This window comes from Brachyhypopomus gauderio, chromosome 15, assembly GCF_052324685.1.
Source record: "Brachyhypopomus gauderio isolate BG-103 chromosome 15, BGAUD_0.2, whole genome shotgun sequence".
Lineage (NCBI taxonomy): Eukaryota > Metazoa > Chordata > Actinopteri > Gymnotiformes > Hypopomidae > Brachyhypopomus > Brachyhypopomus gauderio.
In genome coordinates, this window is record NC_135225.1 from 15,808,101 (window position 1) to 15,821,039 (window position 12,939).

The 12,939-nt window shown below is 41.3% G+C and overlaps 1 protein-coding gene across 5 annotated transcripts in view; it reads right to left on the reverse strand.

The window, feature by feature from the left end:
• The window catches only part of LOC143476274 (signal-induced proliferation-associated 1-like protein 2), a 115,295-nt gene that overhangs the window by 3,853 nt on the left and 98,503 nt on the right, over positions 1 to 12,939 (reverse strand). For all 5 annotated transcript variants that reach the window (XM_076974378.1, XM_076974380.1, XM_076974379.1 and 2 more), the window contains 3 exons: positions 8,559 to 8,778; positions 5,214 to 5,345; positions 45 to 159 (listed from right to left, as the gene is read on the reverse strand). In XM_076974378.1, coding sequence (XP_076830493.1) covers positions 45 to 159; positions 5,214 to 5,345; positions 8,559 to 8,778 — 467 coding nt within the window. The remainder of the gene's footprint in view (positions 1 to 44; positions 160 to 5,213; positions 5,346 to 8,558; positions 8,779 to 12,939) is intronic.

Genomic DNA, 12,939 nt, shown 5'->3' on the forward strand with positions numbered 1-12,939 from the left:
CACAAGGCTAGCCTCTCAGTTGTGGGCTTGACTTTAGGACCCACCCTGGCTGCGCGGCCGCCTCCCCCGCTGCAGCCTGTCTGTTGAGCTCCTGGGAAAGTTGCATGGCTTTGGTTCTATTCATGTCCGTCATGGTGCAGAAGGAAGCCACACGCTGGTCTGGAAGAACAACACACACATCATACAGACTGTAGGTGCACACCTGTCTGCAAAGCGTATTTTTTGGAACAATTATATTGGAGCTTGTGATAAAAGTAGGGAGGATAATATGCTTAACCTAATACTAATTCCAACACTTGAATTGAAACTATTGGTACTGTATAACCTGCTACTAATATCACAGCACGTTTTCCATCCTTGAAGAAACTACACATATCTTCCCAATTCACAATTGATAATATAGTAATTGTAGTATAGTAAACAAGATTGCCAAAGAAAGAAAATGATTTGGATTGAGCTCTTTAATCAGCTGTGTAAGTAAAGTGCTGCAGCTTGAAATACTGTACACCAAAAATATATATACAAAAATATCCCTTATAAAAGTCAGTTTACACTGAAAGACTGAAAGCACATTATCCTCCCTACAAAACACTGTAAAGATACTGTGGTGACCCAGTACTGCAATGAGGGAGAAGGAGACCAGACAGGCCATGGCCAGAACTCTCATGATGCCATGTGCATCCACGTTGCTGGTAATTTAGTTCAATTTAATGTTTTAAGCCCATGTGTTTGTGTGTTTATTTTGCAGTTTTTCTCTTTTCGTATGGTTAATAGTTTCTTCTTAAGGTATACCGTCCTTGTGTATGTGTGTTCTCTTAGCTACAGCGTAGCTTAGAGTCCAGTGTTTTTGCTTTGATATTACCATATTCTGTCAACAAACTGCATTGTATATGGCATCGACACTATTGGTCGGAGATGGGCATTTCAATATGACAGCCTGGTCATTGATGACCTCAGCTTTCACTAGATCCACTACAACATGGACATAATGGAATGAAATACAGTTCCCTCTTTTCCACATTGCCACTGAATTGATCACACCTATGTAGGATACATGTATTCCAAAGAAAATCTCTTAAATGCTTTTTTTAGGATCCCAGTCCTTTTATGAAACTAAATTCCATGAAACGTCAGTTTAGAATATATGATAGTATACAGAAAAATATTTGTGAGTAATTATAATTAAATCTTAAGCAGCTTTACAAAAGCACAGAATGGGCAACACAAATCCCATTCAGTTAAAAAATTATCATAGTTCACTATGTAATCAACTGAGCCTAAACATTAAATTTCGACCCTACAAAATAATAATAATAATAATAATAATAATAATAATAATAATAATAATAATAATAATAATAAATGTTATTTAATGGCGCCTTTCTTGGCACTCAAGGTCACCTTACATAATTTAACAAACAAATAAAAAATACACAATAAAAATAAGTACAAAAAAGAAGTAAAGTAAAATTTACAGGTCATAGGCAACTTTAAACAAGTGAGTTTTAAGTTTTATTTTAAAATGTGGTAATGAATCTGTGTTGCGAAGATCAGCTGGAAGTGAGTTCCAAAGGCGTGGAGCAGCACAACTAAATGCTCTGTTCCCCATAGTGGCAAGACGGACAGGTGGAATAGTGAGATAGATAGAAGAACAAGATCTAAGGGTGCGAACTGGTGTAGCAATATGAAGGAGGTCTGAAAGATATAAAGGGGCAAGATTATGGAGAGCTTTGAAAGTTAAAAGGAGTATTTTATAATTAATGCGATGAAGCTGCTGTAAAACAGGAGTGATATGATACATTGTAGGAGTCCGTGAAATGATACGAGCAGCTGAATTTTGTACTAATTGTAATTTATGAAGGGTTTTCTGAGGTAGACCAAACAAAAGAGAATTACAGTAATCTAAACGAGAAGTAACCAGACTATGAACCAAGATAGCAGTAGAGTGATGATTAAGAGAAGGACGAAGACGATTTATATTTCGAAGATGGAAATAAGCTGACAGAGTGATATTATTAACATGAGAAACAAAAGAAAGTGCTATCAAGGATGACACCCAGACTCTTAACCTGAGGAGAGGGAGATATGGAATAATTATTAACCGAAATGCAGAGATTATGACATTTACTTAATGTTGATTTAGTGCCAATCAGTAGAAATTCTGTGTTTTACTTGTAACTGACCACATAATTAATCCTTTTTGGACTTCTGAGCAAAAATATATATGTTAATACATTCAGAAATAACTGGAAATAAAGTTGAACATATTCAGAAACAGTTTAACAGCTTCAGGAACACACTCTAAATGTGTGCCTTGAAAGGCCCAGTTGACTGCATAAAAACAACCCTAATCTCATAGCCCCTGCTTCCCATATGAAACCACTCAAATGAGACAGCCTGGCTTCTGTGATCACTGCCTTTGGTAATGTGTGCATTGAAAATGGACAGACATTCTCCCACATCCACTGATCAGGATGTACAGGATGCACATGGGAATGTATGCACACACCCCAACACACCTGGCACAACCTCACACAAACCTGCAAGACCCCCACCACCACCACCCCTACATACCTGGCAGGGCACGCACCCCACAGCTGCTAGTTATTCTGCATAACAAATGGTGTTTTAAACGCACTGTAGAACATAAATCTGTAGCATGCTCTGAGGCTTAAGGGCATTCTGTTTCAGACTAACAGTCAGGCTTACTAATGGCTTAAGTGACATATGCAGTAATTACTTTATAGAAAATAAATGCAAGCACCTCGTTAGTTCAAAATATGCAAAAGCATAAATCCAAAGCTACAAAACCATACAAGGTTCATAGTAAAACACTTCCATAACTAGCCATTCCATAGTCCATCCACTAAATCATATTCCTAGGCTGTTATATTTGACTGATATAAAACAGAAAGGGTTAAAAATATCTATTGAAATAACAGCCATTAGCCACAATTAGTTTATCAAATTGATAAGGAAAAAATGAAAAAGCAGACCACACAAGAAGGGCCAAAGTGACAGTGTGCTCCTCAACACAGAGCAATTTGGAGAGCTTCTTTCAGATGCAAATGGCCAGGAGGAGTATATATTCCCCTGCATGGCATCTGAGTGCTTAATTGTAGGTGGTAGTGTGTAGCGCTTTCTGCCTGAGTGCCATCTTGCTGGGTTTATACTGTGAAAATTGGCTCTATTGTGGAGAATAAAAAAAAGAAATCTATTCTTCTGTTTTCTGTGGTTACTGGCTCTCTTTTTAAAAATAAAATAATGTACCTCAGCAGGGAATTGCTGAGACAGGAAAAGGAAGGTGGACAGTAAATACAAGTCCACGCACACACATAGGAGATATATATATATATATATATATATATATATATATATATATAAACTGAGACGACAGTAGGCTACAGCTTTAGAAACGCTAAATAAACAATAACATCTGTACTAGATAACTTCTTAAGCAAAATAAGGTTCCACAGCTCCGTGTTCCTCGGGAGCGGAATATGTAAACAAAGCGCACGGGGGCATCAAAGGACTGAATCAAAACTAGCTAGCTGTGGTACGCTAACGCCAGCTAGCATCGCCACAGTGGGCGGAAATTATCATCAAGCCCGCCGACTAAGAGGGAAGATGTGATTGGTTTTACTGTCATTTGCGCTGAATTATAACTGCCAGGCCCTCTGTAAATGAACAGCGGGCCCACCAATCACCAACATTCTGCGGAGGCATCACAGTCATGAGACAGGCTCACAGGCTTCCACTTAACCCCTCACCTTCCAACACAGATTGAATAATTGTTTTGCTTATATTTTTGTAATTGTTTAGATGACGATTGTCAAACTGTATGTAGATTAAAAAATTTGTATTAAATTTTTTAATAAATCGTATTATATATATTTATGTTTTAAGAATATTTTAGGCCCTCTGAGAGGGTGTAGAGGGCCCTGACGGTTCCCCACTGATATACACACACACACACACACACACACACACACACACACACACACACACACACACACATATACACATACACATACACATACTGGCCATTTTACTAGGTACACCTGTCCAACTGTTCATTAACGCAAATGTTGAATCAATCACATGGCAGCAACTCAATACATTTAGGCATGTAGACATGGACAAGACGATCTGCTGCAGTTCAAAGCGAGCATCAGAATGGCGAAGAAAGGCGAATGAATGTGTCATGGTTGTTGGTGCCAGACGGGCTGGTCTGAATATTTCAGAAACTGCTGATCTACTGGGATTTTCATGCACAACCATCTCTAGCGTTTACAGAGAATGGTCTGAAAAAGTGAAAATATCCAGTGAGCAGTAGTTCTGTGGTTCGCAAATGCCTTGTTAATGCCAGAGATCAGAGGAGAATGGCCAGACTGGTTTGAGCTGATAGAATGGCAACAGTAACTCAAAAACCACAAATATCGGTCGTTACAACCGAGAAAGGCAGAAAAGCATGTCTGAACGCACAACACATCAAACCTTGAGGCTGATAGGCTACAGCGGCAGAAGACCACAGCTGTCAGCTAAGAACAGGAAACTGAGGCTAAAATTCGCACAGGCTCACCAAAATTGGACAATAGAACACTGGAAAAATGTTGCCTGGTCTGCTGAGTTTTGATTTCTGCTGCGAAATTTGAATGGTAGGGTCAGAATTTGGCGTTAACAACAAGAAAGCATGCATCCATCCTGCCTTGTATCAATGGTTCAGGCTGGTGGTGGTGGTGGTGCAATGGTGTGGGGGATTTTTTCCTGGTACACTTTGGGCCCATTAGTACCAATTGAGCATTATGTCAATGCCACAACCTACCTGAGTATTGTTGCTGACCATGTCCATCCCTTTATGACCACAGTGTAACGCGCCATGTCATAAAGCACAAATCATCAGCCATTGTGTGGTTTCTTGAACACGACAATCTGGTGATTGTACTCAAATGGCCTCCACAATCACCAGATCTCAATCCAATAGAGCACCTTTGGGATGTGGTGGAACGGGAGATTCGCATCATGGATACGTGACACTATTATGTCAAAATGGGCCAGACTCTGAGGATTGTTTCCAGTACCTTGTTGAATCTATGCCACGAAGGATTAAGGCAGTTCTGAAGGCAAAATGGGGTCCAACCCGGTACTACCAAGGTTTACTAATAAAGTGTGTATATATAACATATGTACACACGCACACACACAAAGCCTACCTTCAAAGGCTCGTGCTGCATCGACGAGATGAGACCAGTCCAGGCCAGTGGCAGTATCCGGTAAGGGCATGAGCCCTGGGTCACTAAACTTAGACCTGTCTGCCAAGGAGCCATCAGAGAACCAGAATTCATCTAAGGACACACATGCATACACATGTGCACACGCACACACACACACACACACACACAGGTGACTCTCACACACTGTAGAACTGAAGCCTTCAGCAGGACATGGGTCATGTATATTTGCTTCTCAGCTTCCACTAGCAGGTCCACTCTTTGGTTTTCCTTATTTGTTCCATTTAGGCCAGTGGAGACACAGTGGTGGCTTCTTACTGCTCATAGTCCAATTTGGACCATCTGGGTGTGTCAGCAGGGTTCTCTGAAGGCATGTGGAATATCTGCACCAGGTAGAGGGTTTTGTGCTGAACTGGCCACTCGCTGTGCTAGCTGAGCCTGATTCTGTTGTGTAGTTTACCACCAAATATGGGTTCTCCTGGACTGTTTAACAGGTCATTTTAGACATGAGCTAATACTATCATGAGCTAGTACTATCAAATGTGAGCAACAGAGCCAGAAATGGATGTATCCTGTCAGTTAAAACAGAAGTTGAAGTGTGCATCCAAGATGTAGCATAAGTAGAATACATCTGCAGTCTGTCAGAGCAACCCTAAAGAATAAACAATTTCATCCAGTCTTAGATTTCTTCATGCCCTCCAAGGAAAATGTAAGAGAAAACCACATCCTAGATATTGACCTTGAATTTCTCACACTTGTTTTGCTGTCTCATTTTGCATGCTCCTTAAGTGCTGATGAGAGGTACCATGTCAAAGTGATGTTGCAAGCCAGACCGGCAAAAAACAAACAAACAAAAAAGCTATATGCAAATTATTAATAAGTTATCACAGGCTGAAAGCAAGCAAATATCTTTATATGTCAATGAATTACTCTCCAAAGTCTGAAAACCTAAATATCCTAGTTCTAATACACCATTAATAATGAATCATTTAATTAAATAATTGTTCACAATTAAATCAAATGTAAACACTTAGACTTGGCTGAGTAATATATGAGGAATATCTTTTTAAAAATTAATAGATCATTGGATAACAGTTATGCATATGATAATTGTCAATAAGAGCATTAGAATATCTGCATTCCATTTGCCATCTTTTAACATGTGGTGCATTCTGTCATAGGCAATAATCTGAGATGCAATGTGTGTGTCAGCTGATTTATTCTGATTATGAACTACACATAAAATGTGTCTTAGGTTACATTATTCTTACAATAACTAAAAATGTGATTTTCCAAATAGTATGTCTGATCTCCATTCAACACGTGATATGATGCCACTCTTTTCACTCCTCCAGCGGTACAATCAGGACTAGAGGTCAATCAATAAATCAGGCCGATATTTATGGCATCGGTATCTGACGATATCAAAGTTTAGTAGATAACCAGACTATGCTAATATGAATTGCAACCCTGGAAACATCTGGGTAGTCAGTAAGTGGAAAGCTTTGATATACAGTTGTGATCAAATTTATTCAACCCCCACTGAAATAAAGTGTTTTGGCCAGTTTGACATTGATTTTGATCATTTCAGTCATCTTATTTACAATTATATCAAAGAGGCACTTATAAATTAGACAAACATAACATAATATTTATGATGGAATAACCACAAATGTCTTTACTGTGCTCACATCATTATCAGTTTTATTCAACCCCCTAGTGACATTATTTTTTAGTACTTAGTACAACATCCTTTTCCAGTTATGACAGCTTTCAAGCGTGAAGCATAGCTTGACACAAGTGTCTTGCAGCGACCTATGGGTATCTTAGCCCATTCTTCATGGGCAAAAGCCTCCAGTTCAGTCACATTCTTAGGCTTGCGCACTGCAACTGCCTTCTTTAGGTCCCACCAGAGGTTCTCAATTGGATTTAAGTCTGGTGATTGCGATGGCCACTCTAGAATGTTCCAGCCTTTCATGTTCAACCATGCTCTAGTGGACTTGGATGTGTGCTTCGGATCATTGTCCTGTTGGAAGGTCCAACGTCTCCCAAGCCGCAGGTTTGTGACTGACTCCATCACATTTTCCTCCAAGATCTCCTGGTACTGAAGGGAATTCATGGTACCCTGCACACGTTGAAGCTTTCCTGTACCATTAGAAGCAAAACAGCCCCAAAGCATAATTGACCCCCCGCCATGCTTCACAGTAGGCAAGGTGTTCTTTTGTTCATAAGCCTGGTTCTTCCTTCTCCAAACATAGCGCTGGTCCATTGTCCCAAACAGTTCTAATTTAGTTTCATCTGACCACAGTACACTGTCCCAAAACCTTTGTGGCTTGTCCACATGACTTTTGGCATACTGCAGTCGACTTTTCTTGTTCTTTGGAGTCAGCAAGGGGGTGCGTCTGGGCGTTCTGGCATGGAGGTCTTCGTTATGCAGTGCGCGCCTTATTGTCTGAGCTGAAACTTCAGTGCCCACATCTGACAGGTCTTTTTTCAGTTCCTTAGCAGTCACGCGGGGATTTTTCTCCACATTACGCTTCAGGTAGCGCACAGCAGTCGCGGTCAGGATCTTCTTTCTGCCACGACCAGGTAACGTTTCCACTGTGCCCTTTAACTTGAACTTGCGAATGATACTTCCGATAGTGTCTCTTGGAATATTTAACAACTTCGCAATCTTTTTATATCCATTGCCATTCTTGTGAAGAGCAATAACCTCTTCTCTTGTCTTCTGGGACCATTCTCTTGCCTTCACCATGCTTGGAAACACACCAGTAGATGTCTAGAAGGAGCTGAGTATCACAGTCCTTTTAAATCTGCCTAATTGGTGCTTATCATGCTTGATTGCTGCTCGTTGACATCCACAGATGTTTTCAATACCTGATGGAAAACACTGGAATGAACCTCTGTTCTTAGGAGTGGTAGTCGTAAAGGGGTTGAATAATTGTGTCAATGAAGAAATCACAAAAAGGCCATTTAATACTTTATGACAAAAAAAATTGATGCTATCTTAGTTGCATTTAGTTCTTTAACAAGTCCTTGTAAGATTTCATTATGAACACAATTACAAATGTGCACTGAATTCTATAAAACCCTTCGCAGCATTGGGGGTTGAATAAATTTGATCACAACTGTACCCATACATTCATTCTACCAACAAATACATACACATTCACTTGTGCTCTGATCATCTAGAAGCTGATGTCAGTCAATCCCAAATGCACATTTCATACTATGCATAACAAGACATAGTGGCTTCCCTTTTGTAGTTTTGTCAGTTTTCTGACCAAGTGTCCTGTAGGTTGCAATGCCCAGGAGAGTGGTACTTACTGCGGAGGGTGGACGCAGGCTTGCTGAGGCTGCTGCGAGGGGGTAGGGTGCTGTGGTATGGTGGTGTGCTGCTGAACAGGATGTCATTGGGCAAAGCTTGGTCCAACACAGAGCTGCGGGAGCTGTTATACGAAGAGCCCTTGCGGTTGCTGCACATGCTCTCATCAGAAAGAGTGCGGTAGAGGGAGCGCTGTGGAGATGGGTTGCAAACACGTGATGCCTGATGGGAGAGACACATTTTAGAGTTTACATTGCCTTAGACAAGCTTACTGACACCACCTTTACCCCCTTCCCTTTACTCCTACCCATAACAGCCAATGAGACCAACGAGACAAGCAGAAGGGTCACGAAAACGGACAGGAACATGATGAGGGGTGTGGAGAGAAGAACAGTGATATATGGTCAGAGCTTTATGGGTGAGTAATGAGAGCACTGATATGATGAAAAGAATCAAACCAACACAACCACATTAGCATGGGAAACTGTATATATATTAGCATAGTTTAATAAAGCGGGCTCAGTACATGGAACTGACATACCATGAACCTTACTGCTGTCCCCTCCACATAAGCAAAACTGTTAATATAGTGAAAACACATTTTCATGGAATTCACAAAGAATATTATTCATTTCACAATTTAAGTGTATCAGTTGATTTTTAAAGAATAAAAATGTTTGTATTAAAGCCTATTTTTGGACAGGGTATTTACATTATATAATTTACAATATATTAATCTACAATATCCTCATTGTATTTTTGTTGTGAGTAGTGGTGGTTATAGAGCCTTACGGCAGCATGGAGAAGGATCTGCAGTAACGCTCCTTTGTATTTAGGATGTTGCAGTCTGTCACTGAACAAGCTCTCCAGTTCAGTCAAAGCTTCATGCATGGGGTGGGAGACCTTGTCCATCATTGATGTTAATTTAGTCAGTCCTTCTGTCTCCCACCACCTGCACTGAGTCAAGAGAACATCCTAGGACAGAGCTGGCTTTCTTGATGAACTTATCTAACCGCTTCCTCTCTGCTGCAGATAAGCTGCTACTCCAACATACTGCTGAATAGAAGATGGCTGATGCGACTACAAACTTGTAGAAGGTCTTCAGGAGTGTCCTGTGCACTCCAAAAGACCTCAGCCTTCTCAGCAGCTAAAGGCTGCTCTGACCCTTCCTGTAAAGCGCATCAGTGTTGTGAGTCCAGTCCAGTTTATTGTTCAGGTGAACACCCAGGTACTTATAGGTATCCACTATCTCAATGTCCACTCCCTGGATGTTCATCGGTGTCAGTGTGATGTGTCTGCATCTGCAGAAATCCACCACCAGCTCCTTGGTCTTAGCAGCATTGATCAGGAGGTGGTTCTGCTGGCACCAGTCCACAAAGTCCTGAGTCCACTGTCTATACTTTGCGTCATCCCCGTCTGTGATGAGGCCAACTATGGCAGAATCATCAGAGAACTTCTGTAGATGGCAGTGTGGTGAGTGGATGGAGAAGTCTGCAGCGTAGAGGGTGAAGATGAACGGTTCCGGCACAGTTCCTTGTGGGGCCCCCGTACTGCACAGAGACACAGCCCTGTGTCCTCACGTACTGTGGACGGTCAGTGAAGTAGTATCCAGTATCCTCTGGGACAGGTGGTGGTCCACTCCTGACAGCTCCAGCTTGACCCTCAGAAGTCTTGGGTGTATGGTGTTGAAAGCACTGGAGAAATCAAAGAAATCAAAGATGATCCTCACAGTGCTACCATGCTTCTCTAGGTGGGTTAGAGCTCAGTGCAGGAGACAGATAATGGCGTCATTCACTCCAATGCCAGGCCGGTAGGCGAATTGCAGTGGGTCCAATAAACACATCAACAGAGGGCATAGATAGTTGAGGATGAGCCTCTCAAGGGTCTTCATTAGATGTGACGTCAGGGCTACCGGTCTGTAGCTGCTCATATCCTTTGGGTGCTTGGTCTTTGGTACTGGTACCACACAGGAGGTCTTCCACAGTTGTGGTACTGTCCTCAGCTTCAGGCTCAGGTTGAACATGTAACCCAATATGCCACACAGTTCATCCGCGCAGCACCTCAGTAGCCTGGAGCTGATGCCATCTGGACCTGCAACTTTGCGCACCATGATCTTACGGAGCTCATTCCTCACTTGATGAATTGAAAAGGACAGGATGGAGGTGGGGGAGAGGGGCTGTAGTCCTCTGAGGTGGGAGATGGAGGCTGTGAGATGGAGACCACTGAAGTGAAAGGGGTAGATGATGACTGTGAGCCTAGAGGTGTGAGTTCCTGAGAAAATACGTTGGCAGACATCAAGGATGATGGGGCTCTCCTGATCTGAAGGAGAAGAAGAGATCCTTTAGGAGAGCCTTAATTTCAGGGTCGATCCAGGGTGTGTTGTTTGAAAAACACTTTACCCTCCTGATGGGCACAGTATTTTCCACACAGAAATTGATAATGATGCAGTCCGTGATGCTGTCAATGTCCTCCCCATGAGGGTCACAGAGCTCTTCCCACAACGTGGAGCTAAAACAGTCTCTTAGAGCTTCTTCAGTATCCTCAGACCATTTCTTCTGTATGTTACAACTGGTTTTCTGCATACCAAGGGTTTATACACAGGCTGGAGATGAACCAGATTGTGATATGAGCCCCCCAGGGGAGGCAAAGGTGATGAGCTGTATGCCTCCTTAATGTTGGCATATAGTAGATCTAGTGTGCTGGTATTTCTGGTGTGGAAGGTGACATACTGGGTGAAGGTGGGGAGAGTGGAGGACATAAAGACGTCATTAAAGTCTCCAGAGATCAGAAAGAGTGCGTGTGGGTGTTGTGTTTGATGTCGCCTGGTGGTAGCATGAAGGACATCACAGGCTGCAGCAGAGTTTGCAGAGGGTGGCACATACACAGTTATCACTATAACGTGAAAACTCCCAAGGAAGATAGTACGGTCTCATGCTAACGGCTAGCAGTTCAATGTCCGTACTACAGTGTGTTTCTTTGATGGTTAAGTGCCTAGAGTTACACCATCTATCATTCACAAACACAGCCAGATTCTCTCCTCTCTTCTTACCACTCTCCCTGGTTCTGTCTGCCCGAAGTAGACAGAAACCGTCCATGTTTATGTGCGAGTCAGGCGTTAGTTCGGTTAACCACCCTTATGCTGACAAATTATAGACTGTTCTAAACACACACACACACACACACACACACACACACACACACACACACACACACACACACACACACACACACACACACACACACACACACACACACACACACACACACACACACACCCACACACACCCACACACATGATTGCTGTGCATGTGCACATGTGCACCTTCCCAAGGTAATAGACCTCGGGTCGCAATAAGCTTCTTCTTTTCTTGTGTAAAGCACTTTGAATTGTCAGTGTGTATGGAAGAATCTTATTTTTGCAGAGCGTGGGATGGTTGCCAGTGATTTTATACACTTTGTCGAGATAGTCTTGTATTAAAATCATCATACTGATCTAGCAAATTTACTTGTTGTTAGTTGTGATGCATTGTTCGTGAACTATCCAATTCTACTGAATGGCTCTTTAAAATGAATGAAAGCAATCGATCACACCTCTGAGAAAAATGTATTTATTTATTTATTTGTTTGTGTATTTCTGCATAGTTCATATCGGCTGTTATTCGTTCGTTCAGCTTTAGAGGTAGAGGTAATCAATCATAGTTATAGTGAGAGCTTGTTGTTGTAATCGAGCTACAGAGAGAGCGTTAAGCAAATGGGCAAAATTGTACATTGTGATTTCGGGTTTTTTTTTATTTTTATTATGTCTCCCACAGTGGACATGCACCTAAGATGAAAATTACAGACCCCTTTATGATTTATAAGTGAAAGAACGTGCAAAGTCACAAGGTGTTCAAATGCTTATTTTCCTCACTGTAGTTTACCCAATATCGCCTTCTGTTGTGCGTAAAAAAAGAAACACCATTTTTTACAGCTTTTTTTTTTTTTTTTTACAGAGCCAAAAGATCAGTCTCCCTTCAAAGAACCATAATTCCCATCACTACTAGCTAGTATAGGTAATGTTAGCAACTAGCAAGTAAGAATTTACGTGTAAAAATGTTTCCCTCATTCAAGATGAATTGGAAAATGTATTAATCACCACATGTAAAAATTACATTTTTGTTATCAAGAATGTAATTTTTACATGTAAGAACTCAATATTTACTAGTAAGAATTTAATATACATTTGAAAACATTTTTAGCATTTTCAAACACCTCAGATATGATTACAGGGCAGGGTGTGATAGCCTTCCAGACATATTGTTTAGTGCTACCTAACAGTATATCTTAAATAAATCCCATTCAACTAGTATGAAAAAGTTGCATATCTGAGTTATACGAGGGCAA